The 15,546-nt window shown below is 40.9% G+C and overlaps 1 protein-coding gene across 2 annotated transcripts; it reads left to right on the forward strand.

Moving 5' to 3' along the window:
- The first annotated feature begins 3,158 nt into the window (after positions 1–3,158).
- On the forward strand, positions 3,159–14,835 carry hyal4 (hyaluronidase 4). 2 transcript variants are annotated; one of them, XR_013299731.1, is made up of 6 exons: positions 3,159–3,247; positions 9,173–9,751; positions 10,270–10,677; positions 11,327–11,416; positions 12,199–13,643; positions 14,169–14,835. XR_013299731.1 is itself a non-coding variant. In XM_077597189.1 (5 exons), exons 2-5 carry the CDS (start codon positions 9,206–9,208, stop codon positions 12,736–12,738), a joined length of 1,584 nt encoding a protein of 527 aa, XP_077453315.1. In that variant the 5' UTR covers positions 3,159–3,247; positions 9,173–9,205; the 3' UTR covers positions 12,739–14,162. The 2 variants fall into 2 exon arrangements, 1 of the variants encoding a protein (XP_077453315.1); XM_077597189.1 differs by lacking the exon at positions 14,169–14,835 and having other exon boundaries at positions 12,199–14,162.
- Positions 14,836–15,546: the final 711 nt, after the last annotated feature.

Consider the following 15,546-nt stretch of genomic DNA (forward strand, 5'->3'; position numbering starts at 1 on the left):
ATAAAAAGAAGTTTAGTACCCCACAGGCAGCGACACATGTTAGCAAGGTGCACTCAGAAGAACTACGACCTACCAATTGCCCTGGAGAAGAAAAACCAAAAGTGTCCCGTGAGGTACGAGCGGAGTTGACTGAACTTAAGGCAAGTGTTGCTTCTCTTAAAGATCTCAGTGCAGAGATAGCTCAGATCAGAAAGACACTACAGCAGGCTATGTTTCAGCCTCAGTCCTACCTCCCACCTTCAGTTAGAAGACCAGTTAGGGAGCCCCAGCCACCTTTTGCAAAACAAAATTACTACAGCAAGCCCCCAGCACCCCCCTGGAACACTAGCTGCCCTGCTTATGTCCCAAGAAGGTGTTTTGCTTGTCAGCAGGGAGGGCGAGATGTGAAGTGCACACATTGTTATCGGTGTGGGAGTGGAGAACATTTCCAAGCTGGATGTAAAATCCGAGGAGGCAGACCACTAAAAGAAGAGACTATAGCAGAGCTAACTCAGGAAAGGGAAGGTGTGGTTCGTGTGCTTTGTGGCACACCCAGTCCACTGGCCATCGTCAATCCTCCCAGCATGCAACAGCAGCAGGTGGGAACTCAGCAACACCTGATGGTGGAACCTGCCGATTCAAAGGCAAAGATCAGACGACTTAGACAAGAGCTAGAAGAGAGGAATGAACAACTGCTGGACAACAGACACCAGCAGGAAAACATGGAGGAAGAAATAAAGAGGCTCCAGCAGGAGAATTTGAAGCTGCTCGTAGACGCCCGTGCAGCCCGCGCCTATCGCGATGAACTGGATGCGCTGAGAGAACGCGCAATCAAAGCTGACAAGCTGGAGTTATACAAGGCCAAAGTGGAGAAAGGGAGACAAGGGATGGAGGAGGCGTACACCATTGCCACCGTGAGTGTACGAAAAGCTGCAGAACGAGGTAAAAAGCACTATGACACCAAAGTGAGGAGCTCCGTGCTACAACCAGGAGAGCGCATCCTGATAAAAAACCTGACACCAGAAGGAGGAAAAATTGACAAGAGTATGGAGAGAAATAAACAGCAGCCGGTATCTCATCTTCAAGAGACAGACCAAGACAGTGGTTACGAAGATGACTTTCACTACAAGCCCCTCCAGGTGCTAAATGAGGGAGATGCCCAAGGGATGGAGTCTGAGCACAGGCCACTGCCAGCGAATCAGAGACTCGGAGTGAAGGGCCCTGCTTCCGGACCAGTACAACGAGAAGATGACTATCAGCGGGAGGACCTGCCTGGTGAGGGAACAAATCTGGCTGTTGAAGATCCTCGTGATGATCATTTATCAGAGACCTCTCCGCCAACCACTGTGAATGAACCTGAGGCGTTGACTTATGAACGGCCAAGAAGGGAGAGACATCCACCACGACGAACAACCTATGATCAGCTTGGTGTCCCCTCCTGTTATAGTACTCAGTCACCACATCAGCTGCTACCTTCTTACCCTGCACCAGGAGTGGTTCCTTGGTTAGGACACCTGCAGCCATATTACATTCAACCACCCTTTATGTATGGACTCCAACAGGCTTGAGCCTACAAGGGTGGCATGTATTATGCGAACATGGACTGTTACGACTGTGATTACAGTTTCCATCCAGTGAACGTGGACCGTACGAGTTGTGGATTATATTTGAACTGTGGCCCTTGCCGCCTGGAGTTTTCATGAGTATCAGTTTACAGAAGAGGATGTGAAATGACAAGTTCGCTAGACTGTTCAGCATAACAACCAACAAGGGGAAGATATTTGGAATATACTGATGTCGGGACGACATTTGTTTTTGTGGGGGAGAGTGTGACATACTAGAGTGTTTGATCTATTAGTGTGACATACTAGAGTGTTTGATTTATTAGTGTGACATGCTAGAGTGTTTGATTTATTAACGATTGCATGTAAAGAAGCTATGACGAGTTTGGATTGAATGTGTGTATCGGTGTTCGATTGGTGATCCTTGGATCCACATGGCAAGTGTGGGGCATGTTAAAGTAGATCGGTATTCGATTATTGATGTCTTAGCAAATAGCTTGAAGCACGGGAGGTGTGTTGAATCATTACAGTAAAAGTTTGGATTGAAGTAACAACAACATCTCGCTGTTCTGATTATTTCCCCCTGTGTGTCAAGATCGAATGCAGGGTGTAACATATATATATATATATATATATATATATATATATATATATATATATATATATATATATATATATATATATAAAGCTAAAATAAACATTGTTTTAGATCTATAAAAATGGAATATTCAAGGCTTTTATTCCAGTCCTTTTAATCCATTTATTAAAAACAATCTAAATATTGTATCTAAAATGGTCCGGCCCACATGAAATCGAGTTGACGTTCTAACGCGGCCCGCGAACCAACCCGAGTCTGACACCCCTGCTCTATGTGAACTGCACATATCTCTGTCTTACATGCAAACACATGCGAGCTTCAGCACATTTTGCAAAAGTATCAATAGAGCGATTGACAAAGGAAGAAATGCAGTGATTAAAAATGACTTATAACATTCAGATGAGCCAGCACAATCTTTTAGATCAGGGGTTCCCAACCACCGGTCCATGGACTGGTACCGCTCCGAGAGCGACCTGGTGCCGGTCCGTCAGAGAAATAAATATTAACCCCCTCCTAATTGAAATGAGAAAAGTTGTAGCAAAAATACTAAATAATTGTACTTATACATGGGACTTTTTTGTCGTTGTGTCCGTCGTCCGTGCACCATTAACCACACACACATTGTATTAAGTTGTTGCCCTCACCATACGCCGGTCTGCGAGCAAATAGGAAGAGCTTTTCCAAGCCGCAGTGAAAAAAAGGTTGGGGGCAGCTGTTTTAGACCAATTAGTAAACTCGTCTCCGATCCACTCACATCAAATTTTTCAGTTCAAATAAGTTTTTGTTACACCTGTAGGGAAAGGAAAACACCTGAAAGTTTAGGTAAAGTAATATTCAGAGGTCTGTCAACACACTGCCACGTGCTGGTTGGAGTGTGAACTGCCAGAGATATTTTTTCTAACTTCTCTCTCTCTCTCTCCCTCAACGTAGTGCCCATTTCGCTTGCTCCCTCCGTTCCTCACTGTTTTGCCTCACGCCTTCCTCCTCCTTCCCCGTTGGCGCTATAAAACCCAGAACAGCGGGTTGTCATTCACACACTGTTAGATGAGAGGAATGAATTTGGGGCCAACATGAGAGACAGCAAGCGAGAACCGCCTATCATATACAGGTAGGTGATCGCTGGGGGACGGGTTGGGGGGGGGGGGGATTGGCATTTAGGGTAAGGATGCCTATGTGTTGTTGTTTTTATTCTGCTTTTGTTTACCATGTGGTCTATTTTGGGAGTGCCGGCTGTCACGGTACAACTGAAAGAGGGTGGAATGTTCATTGCAGGAATGCTGGCTCACCCTTTTTGTGTTTTAAAAGGCTAAAAGTGGTACTTTTTAGGGGTTTGTTTTTAGAGGTGAGACATTTAATGGTGCAATTGTGGTGATGACTGACATGGGCTGAGGTCACATAAGTGGCGACACAGGTGGCATGCAGGGAAGTTGCCTGGAGAAGCAAAATGACAAACTCATTCATTTTTTTACGTGCAAACTCCTAAAAGTGGTAATAAAAAAGAAATGAAACGAAAGGAGGCCCGTTTTCAAAGCAGTTGCCCCTACTGCCACCATAATATAAGATTTGACTAACAATGCAAGGACTGTATGATGCAAAACATCTGGAAACCCTTTAAGAAATTTAACACTTGGAACATTTTCTTATACATAAATCTCTGCCAGTGTTAAAATGATCACTTCTACAACTTACTAAAAATTCACAATGTCCCATCATTGTTGAGTTAATTTTCAAACATGCTAGTGTATGTTTTGTTTTGTTTTTTACTACTTCATTTGAATGTCATAGGAGATTCATAAGACTGCCATAATCATGACATGATACCTCCTTATATCAGATGTCCTTAAAAATCCTAACCTAGAGACATTTGAAACAATATCAACTTTTTATATAAAGTAAAATATTTTTCATAACATTATTATCAAAATTAAAGACATCTGTCGTGATCAATCAAAAGCTTAATTTAATAATGGTATAGCCATTTTGCCATTAGTTATTTATTACCTATGAGTGATGAATAAAAACAAATCAAATCTCAAATCCCCTCCACGACCCGATCTCGGACAGGCGGAAGATGAGATGAGATGAAATAAGATGAGGTCAGCTGATATGAGATGAGAAATCTCAAATTTGAAAGGCTTTTAAAAGTTCACTTATGGCCTATATTATGCTTTGGAGGCAAGTATATTTGTGGGATTTCCACTATTTACATTGCTGTGGGAAGAGGTTGGGTTTTTCTCCATAAAATGTCATCAAACTTGGCTCAAGTTGGGAAAAGACAGACAAGGCCATTTAAGAGTTTAAGAATAATTTATCACATTGTTGCCCATAAGCACACTTCAACATCTTGTGGAAAGTTTGTAATCTTGGTAAGAACTTTTTACACCATCCAAGTGTCCTAATGTCTTTGTCTATGCAGTCAATTTTGTATTTGTGGTGCTATTATATCTGTTCCAACTTCCATGATTGGATACCCGAGGAAGGAAGTATGATTTTGGAAGGTGTTTCAGTGACAGATGGTGTGTTTGAAGCATGCTATGAGTATTTTTCCTCTATGTTGCAGGTTTTTTTTTAAAGATTAAATAATAATAGAAATATAGCAATAGGTATAATGAGTAGAAATAATATTTCTTTTGTATGAGTTATCCAATGTCAAAAACGTGAAAATTATAAAATAAATAATAATTATAATAATGCATTTTAAAAAAAATACTATAGATGTTTTAATCTCTCACTCAAAAGCTGTGCTGATCTTCAATCCATTGTTGTCCTTAAAGCTGTTTATTGAGCATTGCAGTGGTTTTCAAACTAGATATTCGCAGATACATTTGGCAAGACTGTTGAAAAATTGGAGTTCAAACTAGATCCATTGGGTCTGGAATGTATCTTACATGATAAAGGGCGGTTGAGAATACACATACTGACATTGGAAAACATTCTACATATCCTAAATCAGGGGTGTCAGACTCAGGTTGGTTTGCGGGCCGCGTTAACGTCAACTCGATTTCATGTGGGCCGGACAATTTTAGATATAATATTTAGATTTTTTTAAATAAATGGATTAAAAGAACTGGATTAAAAACCCGGAATATTCCGTTTTTATAGATCTAAAACAATGTTTATTTTAGCTTTTTTAAAATATATTTTTAGATTTTACAAAATGATTTTTGAACTAAAAACAGAACAAAATTGATTAATTTTTTTTTTTTACAATTATTGATTTAAAAGTGGGAAAATCGGGAAATTTAATATACATCTATACTCTTCATTTTAATTTGATCCTAAAACAGAAAGTCAGCACTCATGATTCACACAAAATAATGCGGCTGGCCAGATTTGGCCCCCGGGCCGCCACTTTGTCCTAAATGGTCTTGAATCGGGAATTCCCAACCAGTCTTTGGCTGTCATCTGTTTATAGACTAATATCACTGACTTTGCTGTAGCTCAGTGAAGAGTCCAAAAGTCCATTAGAGCAACAACCCCCCGCACCCCCAACACCCCCTCTCCCCTCCTTAAGCAGCCTGGCAAGCGGACGATCCAAAGCTCCTGGCAAAGCACTTCTCAAATACACAAAATTTTCCAGTAGAGACAATCAGACGGCGTCGCTGCCTCTCTCACGTCAATCTGTTGAACAAGGAGAGCCCACAAGAACCGCAAGCGGCAACAAACGCTTGCTAATCACTTCCAGGCTGACCAGGAGGTTCTGTAAGGAGGTTGCCTTGCCGGCCTATTTCTTTTATGACTTTGACATTAAGCCAAAATGTAAATGCGAGATTCCAGGCCGGGTTATGTGTTGTGTGATATCAATTGTTCTGGTAATGTATCCCATTATAACTTGCATATACACATTTGAAATGGCATCAATGGTGCATCTCTTGCACTGCCTTAAACCAATGAAATGCCTTTATTGTAATTACTACACTTGTTACATGTGCAAAAAAATGGCATTGCAGTTATAACCAGATAATAGTAATGAAAAACACACATGCACAATGTATTAAGCCTGCAACCGTGAAAGTTTTTTTTTTATGTAAATATTTTTTAAAACCCTGTGTGACAAAGGCTAAGGACATATTTGCATTTCTTAAACCTTATATATTAATCCTTTCATGCTTTAGTTTGATTTTTTTCTTTTTTTTCTCTCATTAGATTCATATGACAAAGGTCTCAAAACTGCAGCTCAGGGACCAATTTTGGGCCACGAGACAACATTTTATAGCCCCCATTTTAGTGTGAGTTGCCTGTACAAATGTACTATATAATGTGATGGAGAGCAAAAAGATAGAAATAATTTTAAGTAAAATGAATTATTTGGAGGGTCCAATTCACAAATAGTATAAATAGTAAAACAAAAATAATAATAATAAAACAAATGCAAATTTATAAGCAATAATTAATAAAAAAATATATAGATATGTAAATCTAATTTAAATTGAAAAAGTTAATTGAAAATTAAAGCTTCAAAATAAATAGAAATACACATCCATTTCTTTCTTTGTTTTGTTTTATAAAAATAAATATTGTAACCTCACATTACAAAACTCTTTAGCCGTCATTGAGGGCAATAGATGTCCAATGCATTTCAACAGGAATGTCAACAATCGCTTCCAGATCCTCCCAGTTGAAATGGATTGGACGTCTCTTGCCGTCAATATTATATTATAAATATCAATGTCCTACTTAACCAACTACCACAACACACTCTCATACCTGAGTTATGCAAAGGATAACTTTTGAATAGCTATCCACCGCAGGGACCACTGCCCACTGAAAAAAGGGTTAGCCAGATGCGAGAAAAAAGAATTTGAGTTGGCGAATGGACGAAATACAGTTTCTCACAGCACTCTCCTTTCTTAACCAAAGATTATTTCTGTAGTGATTCCAGCTAAAAAGCTAATAAAGAAAATCTCTCCTGAAATGAAACACCCACTTTCAACAAAAGCAATCAAAAAATGTCCATACCCCAGATGGAATATGTCAGAAAAAGTAAAGGAAGTGACCGCCTTGGGTGGAAAGTCCGATTAAGGAGGCTCCCCACTTCCACATGGACTTCCTGGCCTTCCCCATGAACTCTTTTCCTTACGACTGGCTTCCTGATGGAGGCGCACAAGGACGGATGTTCACACCACGGAGGACTCAAGGCTCATAGGCGTCGTGGGCGATATGTCTGGCGAGCCTGATGGCGTCAAACCACAAGGAGACTCTTGGCGGGACTGTCTGTCATTGAGGCTTCAATTCTGGGCAGAAGAGGTTGTCTTTTCATTCTGGATGCCGCATGACTTTCTCAGTCTTGTTGTCCAAACAATAATTGACAAGCAGACTGATGCAAATATTTTGGTTTCCTTGACACCTCCAACTATAAAACAACAAAAACAAGACCGGTTAAGCGATTTGGATGGCAAAAGTATAATGCACAAATATATAATTAAGAATGTAACACTCACTGACCACATGGCTCGTGTTGAACGTCAATGTCCTTTTTATATGGCTCATGTTGCTCACTCCATAAACCGCATCATCTGCCTTACAGAAAATCCTTGAATTAAGTGAAATCCCTGATATAAAAATAACCAATTTAAGTCCTTCACATTTTTACAGCATTTGACATGCTTATGATTTTACACACAGATTACTACATTCACTTATTTTTACTTTACAGCAGTTTCCCACAAAATCGTGCCTGTATTGACACTTTACTTCCTGCAGGTGTCTGAATACTTCTGTCTAAACGGCACCGTTTATTTTTCTCCATTCATTTAAGTGTCCCAATAGTACTTGCATGTGTCCTGGTACTTTATTTCCAAACTATACATTTGCCTTTTCCAGAGTCTATTCAGTTTACATTGCCATCAATCTGATTTTCAGGTTTCTATTTCTACATTCTACATTTTCATCATTTATCATTTTCTGAGACTATCTTAAGCCTCTTTAGTTTGTCTCAAAAAAATGAAACAGCTTAAAAAGCAGTACGTTATGTCAAAAAAACTGTTCCTTTAAGATTCTAATCTGATGCTCTGCAGAGTGCCAGATGAGTTGTAGTCAGACTGTCTAAATTCTTCCAGATTTGACTTCCATAAAATCCTCTTTGGAGCCCTCTTAGAGTGTTTGTTTTCATCATGCTCTAGTAGTGATTCTCCCTGCAGACATTTCACTCTGTTATTAAAATTCTCCAAAAGACAGTCAGGACTAAGGAATCATCTTAGGAATTTTAGGGAACACACAACATTAAGGACATGTAAAAAAGTCTTAATTCAAGTATATTTCTCGCTATTTTATTTTAACCTGGAAAAAAGCATATACAGTGGAATTACAGGATGCGGAATATGCAGTGGTCCACAAAAAAATTCTTTATTTGTATACAAATTAATGCTGTGGAAAAAGTCAGAAAACCACAGTAAGTAAAGAGGGCTCCAGGAGTGATCTGAACCAGAAGGAATTCTTTGTTTTGTTAGGCCATATGTTGAAGTCAAGTTATGAATGTTTTAACATGTTGAAGTATCTTGCTAAAATGTGACAATCACATAAAAGGGTGACAGTAGTCACATTTGAACATCAAACTTACATTATAAAGTGTCATTAAACATTGTCAGCGTATGGCTCCCATTGGAAAATTACCCCATTTATTAATAGGCACAACTAAAAGACTTCAATTTGGACTCTGCCGTATAATGTGATGCGCCTAATATATGGATTGATATTAAAAATAATCATTGCATGAAATTCCCTTTAGCACAGCTCCATGTATAATACAATCTCCTACTACTACGGTGTTTTATAATCTAGTGCTTCTGGTATTATTAAGATAGGCCATTCATTGGTGGTGCGCCTTATAGTGCGGAAATACGGTAGGGGGAAAAAAAGATAAGACAGAAAAACTTGTTTCAAGAGATGTAAAGATTTTCATTTGCTTTTTCGATCAGCATTGCCAATAAAAAGAATTCCAATCCATGAGGGAACACAGTCCAGAAACTTTATCTTACTAAAGCAAAATACCCATGCAGACCCATGTATTAAACAATTGTTCAATTTTCCTCAGAATGACTGAAAGCCTCAGACTTTGAGCACCAGCATGCCCGCGGGGCCGGCGGGTGCTTCATCCTTCACGCCGCCCGTTGTTCTGGTCTTCCTCACGTTCTCGCAGCTGCTTCTCCTCCTGGGCTCCTGCCTGGCCCAGAAGCCGGCCCGGCTGCCTCTGGTTGGCCGCAAGCCGTTCGTGGCTGCCTGGAACGCGCCACTGGATTTGTGCACCATCAAGTACAACGTTAGCATCAATCTGGACCTCTTTCACATCCGCGGCAGCCCCCGTGCTGATTGGACCGGCCAGAACGTCACCATCTTCTACGCCAATCGACTGGGCTATTATCCGCGCTACACGCCACAGGGCGAGGCGGTGCACGGCGGAGTCCCGCAGAACGGTAGCCTGGATGTACACCTGTTCAAGGCCTATCAGGACATCAAGCACTTCATCCCCGCGCAAGACTTCCGTGGCTTGGCCGTCATTGACTGGGAATTCTGGCGACCGCAGTGGAGTCGCAACTGGCACAAGAAGGATGTCTACCGGCGTATGTCGCGAGAGTTGACCGCCAAGGCCTACCTGAATGTGACAGCGGCACAAGTGAGGACCTTCACCCTCTTTTTAAAAACAAATTGTCATACACTACAATTCTCTAATGTTAGCCCACAATATTGTAATTTGCACCCAATGTGTGTAGAGGTTCATGAGGTGGTTGTCACCATTATTGCTCCTTCATGAATATTTCTTTAATTCATTTTCCGCTTATCCTCACAAGGGTCATGGGTTGCTGGAACCTATCCCATCCAACTATGGGCACCATGCATGAGGACAGCCAATTGCATGTACAAGGAGACAGACAACCATTTACACTCGGGGATCTAGGGACAATTTTGGGTGTCCAACCAGCCTATCGTGCATAATTTTGGGATGTGGGAGGAAATCGAAGTACTCTGAGAAAATCCAGGCAATCCCGGGGAAAACATGCAAACTCCACACAGAATCGAACCTTCGATCCCAGAACTGTGAGGCCCACGCCCAAAACACTCATCCACTGGGCCGCGCTACCATGAATATGATGTAAGAATTAATAAGAATGAATTGTTCTTGCATGCATTCAGGTAGAGGAGCTAGCGCGGCGCCGCTTCGAGAAAAGCGCCCGAGCCTTCATGCAGCGTACACTGCAGCTGGGCACGCACTTGCGCCCCAATTGCCTCTGGGGCTTCTACCTCTACCCCGACTGCCACAACTACAACCTCCACGAGGACGACTACACCGGCCTTTGCCCGCTGCTAGAAAGTATGAGGAACGATGAGCTGCGCTGGCTGTGGAACAGCAGCACGGCTCTCTACCCATCGGTAGCCATACGCAAGTCGCACACCAACAGCTTGGGCACCCTGCAATTTGCCCGCCACCGCATACGCGAAGCACTACGTGTGGCATCACTCACCTCCAAAGACTACGATCTCCCCACGTACGTCTACTTGAGGCTGGGATACCGCGACGAGCCACTTACCTTCCTTACAATGGTAATAACTTTTGCCTCAACAACCCTCAATCCATCTAGGGCAATTTTCCCTGTACCTCACAATTTTGATTGTGAGTGCGGGTGGTTGGCTGTCTCTCTGGTTACCCTGGGTCTGACTGGTGACCACTCTAGGGTGTAGACTATCTTTTGCCTGAAGCCCGTCGGGATAGGCTCAAGCCACCCTTGCGAGGATGAGTGATATGGATGATAAATGAATAAAGGAAAGGGCGGTACACACTCTGATAACAAGGCAATGTTCCCATCAGCCAATGCAGCTCAATTCAGGGCCACAAAAGACAAACTAAAACATTTATTCTGTGTGTATGTACAGGGCTCAGCTAAGATGCCTGCTCATTTTTTGGGTGTTGAAAATTATAACTCATCACAAAATACCATTACTCTTAGGGTGTTCTTGCATCAAATTACAAAATGACATTGTGAGGGAATACAACCCAAATGATTGAGTAAGACGTGACTAGCGACCATTCCATCAAGTGGTACAGTAAGATGTGTTGAATTTCTTTGTTTTCCCAAATAAAACACTTAAACAAACTAAAATACTTGGCTAAATGCTAGTCAGATAAATGCTCAAGAGATGCATGATGTCGCAGACTCACTTTAACCCTGAACTTGGCCTATCTTCTCTGCAGAAGGATCTGGTTCATACCATTGGCGAGAGTGCAGCGCTGGGAACTGCAGGGTTCGTCATCTGGGGTGATCTGAACCTCACTACATCACGGGTGAGGAACGCACTCATACCCATGTTGCACTACAATCTGGAATCCTGGTGTTTTTGGGGCTAACGCCAAAAAGCGTTAAAGGAGATTTATATTTCACAACATTTTTTTATGAAGTTCATATGTTCCTTGAAATAAAAAGCCCATTGTGTTTGTTGGTTAGTCACACATTTTGTCAACCAAGAGCCATTTTTCTATTTGACAGCTTTTCTTGCGGTGTCTGGAACACACACGCATGTTCATTTTGTCTGATCTTTTGTTTTTTTTCTTCTTGTGTACATCAAAAAAAGAGTTTTATAAATGAGTCATTCTTAAAGAAAAAGCTTCTGTACAAGAGAGCACTGTTTAAAAAGGCGTGTGAGGCTAAAAAATGACATAAATTCATTTTTAATAGTATTTTATAGTCATGAGTCTCAAGTGAGGTGAAGCCTATCCTAGCTGATGTTGGGCATAGTTGCTAGATAACAACAGGATGCATAGACAATGGAATGGTCGCCAATGAATATTGTGACCCGTATAAACAAAAATTGAACCAGTGAATGTCTGGGCTGCCGTGGACTAACAATGGAGCCGCCAGACAATTGCAGGGTGTGTATACACAAAACAATAGAAGATTCTTCATTCAATGTTAGGGTACAATTAAGAAACAAATAGACTGGACTGTCTGGCCTGTCGCACTGATGGATAAGAAACAATGGACTGCTTACTATGTCACTGCATTCAGAAAAAAAAGAAAGAATGAAATTTAGCTAGATGAATATTTCATTCTCTTGTTTTTCCTGTAGCATAACTGCACAAAGGTCCACTGGTTCCTGAAACACCGTCTGGGTCAGTACATCACCAATGTGACACGGGCTGCCGAGTTTTGCAGCGACTTCCTGTGCCAGAACAACGGACGCTGCGTTCGCCGTGACCCAGAGGCACGCCACTACCTCCACCTTAACGCCGCCACCTACAGCATTCGCCCTGCTGGGGGCGACGGAGACTTCACTGTCAGTGGGTGGCACTCCCCCCGAGACCTTCGATTGCTTGGCGAAGAATTCCGTTGCCATTGCTATGAGGGCCACCAGGGGGAACATTGCGATAGCGCCAACAAAGTGCAGGAGGATGATGATGGACCACCTGGAGGTGGCGAGGATGACAACGAGAAGGAGCGAATGAGGAACGAGTGGGAAGATGAGCAGAATGGAAGGGCTGTAGAAGGTCGTAGCTGTGCAATGCCCAGCCTCGGCTCCCATGGCCTTTTGATCGTCTTTATACTCCTGTTGAACTTTCGAGAATCACTCGAGACACTTGCGATGTTAACAGTGATGCTAACATGCTAACATTAGCAGATCAAAACACAGCTCATAAGAATGTAATCATGTTCACGTTAACTCCAAAGTACATTGAGGATTGAACCAAACATATTGAGAGCATCAAACATTTGCAGAAAGCTTCTTTTCCTTCGGACGTCTCATCTCATCTCATTCTCTGAACCACCACTTTTTCCTCATTAGGGTCGCAGGGGGTGCTGGAGCCTATCCCAGCTGATTCCAGGCAAGAGGCGGGAGACACCCTGTATCAGTGGCCAGCCAATCACAGGGCACAAGGAGGCAGACAACCATGCACACTCACTCCCATATCTAGGGGCAATTTAGAGTGTCCAATCAGCCTAACATGCATGTTTTTGGAATGTGGGAGGAAACTGGAGTACCCAGAAGTAACCCACCCAGAACATCCAAACTCCACACAGGTGGGTGACCTGGATTTGTGAACCCAGGACCCCAGAGCTGTGAGGCCGATGTGCTAACCACTCGCACCACCGGGCCGCTTCTCCTTTGGGTGTCTCGTAATTCCACATTGCCTCATTCTTTTTCCTTCTAAGCTCATTTTGTCTCCAGCAAATGAAGCAGCCTCTTGTGACTTAGGGACAGATCCACAACCTTCTTCGAGCTGAATGTAATATTAATGAGATTTCAACCAATTACCACTTGTTGCCTCAGAATAATCTCTCTGCAAACCATCTCAATAGTTGTCATTTTGCATTCCAAAAAAGATATCATTCCTTGTTAGGGGCATGTCAACTTGTTTAATTGAGCTTTAACACCAATACCCACAGTAGTCTGTCTAATCTCCGCTGTTTGGATAAACTACAAGACAACAAAAAAGACTTAAATCCAAAAGACTTCTTCAATTCTAAGTTTTAGGAGAGGAGTGTGAAAGAATATCCTTCTGTACAACACCTTATGTGGATCACATGACTAAGACTTAACTTTGGAAGTCTCACACTCAGCCGTATTTCTTTATAGTTCCAACAATTCTATGCAATGTGTTGTTGAAAATGGTAGACGATTCGGACCTATTGGCATTATTAATTATAATATGCTCCAAAATCCTTACTCAGACACTGATGTCATTACTAATGACAGCAAAAAGTGCTCGAAACTGTAAACGACAGCTTGTGATTGCTAACAACTAGGGCACAAGGATCATCCGAAACAGCTGTTGTATACAAAATAGAGTGGTACTTCTACTTACAAAATTATTGGTTCCACAAGTTGTTTCATAACTTTTATTCGTAAGTGGAGCAGCATTCCACATTGAATTAGTTTAATTCGTTCCACCATCTTTAATACTGTTCACTATAAACTCTTTAAAAAATGATAAATGATACTAATTGTCTATGAAATATATATGCAAAAGTATGTACGCATGCAAAAACAGGAAAAATATTAGAAAACTATTTATTATTAAGCCTTTAAAATGATGCCAGCACACCGAACCAAACAAATCGAAAGCACCTCAGTTCAAACATAAAATCGCTGAAGGGCTTGGCCTAGCTCAAAACTCTATCGTCATTCACGTTGTTGCCAGGTGGCCATGTGATGCTCCTCGTTGAGCATTCGAGGGTGCAAGGCTGATGGGTGTCCACCCTGGCTTTAGTGTTGTGCAGATCATTATACAGATTATCTAGTGTGGGTGTTGCTGGAAGAAGGGGTATAACTAGTGATTATGGCTTGCATGGTGGCTGCAGAAAGTGAACACTACATGCATTGCAGAATTCCCTTGTTATATTTATATGCTATACCTCTTTTGGTGTTTCGTAACTTGGACAAATGATCGTATTTTGGGACAATAATTTACATGTGAAAGCATTTCGTAACCTGAAAGATATGTAAATTGAAGCACCTCTAAGTAGGGTTACCACAGTAAAGGTATCGCGAGAAGTACTTACTTTCCTGTCAATACTTGCAGTTATGTGCTAGAAATGAGCCCACTGGCGTGTTAGCTCATAGACGTTTGTAGATCTTTAAAAATGTTAGCTTCTTTCATTTGCTGGTGGTGCTAATGGTTTTGAAGCACACAATACTGAAAACATCTATCAGTCAAAACATCTCTCTCTCATCTTAATTTTACCTTGACATTTACAAAACACTTATGTCAGCATATATATATATATATATATATATATATATATATATATATATATATATATATATATATATATATACGTATATACATACATACATACGTACATACATACATACATACATACATACATACATACATACATACATACATACATACATACATACATACATACATACATATACATATATATATATATATTGGACAAATAGACATAATAAATATCTAGTGTCAATGTAGCTGCAAAAAAACACTGAAAAGGGCGTCGAAATAGGCACATAGTTGAACTCAAGTCATGACTTGATGCTTTTTTGTGGTTGTTTGACTTCCTCTCTTCCAAAAATTGTAAAAAAAAAAAAAGTGTATGTGAACCTGTCAGTGTACCCCTCGAGGTTTATTAATGTTCTTTGATTAGATAGGCAGGAAATTGTTTTGTCTTTTTACCAAAGAAACAAACTGGAAAGAAAATGCTTTTCTGTATTTACGCAGTAATGAACGATGTGAAATATTGATTGTAACTTGCTCTGTCGTGAAGACTAATGAGAATATAGTGCAATATATTAAAAAAATATTCAACTGATTATTTCCCCTTAGTTAGTTTTTTTAAAATATTTTTTATTATCCCGTTATTCTTGTTTTCTTAACTTTGTATTTTTTTCCTCATTTATTCAGTCATTCATCTTCCAGATCCACATAAGTTAATATAGTCCACAAACATGATC

Source organism: Stigmatopora argus, chromosome 3, assembly GCF_051989625.1.
Source record: "Stigmatopora argus isolate UIUO_Sarg chromosome 3, RoL_Sarg_1.0, whole genome shotgun sequence".
Taxonomy (NCBI): Eukaryota; Metazoa; Chordata; class Actinopteri; order Syngnathiformes; family Syngnathidae; genus Stigmatopora; species Stigmatopora argus.

Excerpts from the sequence above, each read along its gene's own strand:
- hyal4 (XM_077597189.1), top strand. The coding sequence starts at position 9,206 with ATGCCCGCGGGGCCGGCGGGTGCTTCATCCTTCACGCCGCCCGTTGTT. Across the intron at positions 9,752-10,269 it reads TGAATGTGACAGCGGCACAA|GTAGAGGAGCTAGCGCGGCG; the intron begins GTGAGGACCTTC and ends GCATGCATTCAG. Across the intron at positions 10,678-11,326 it reads CACTTACCTTCCTTACAATG|AAGGATCTGGTTCATACCAT; the intron begins GTAATAACTTTT and ends TCTTCTCTGCAG.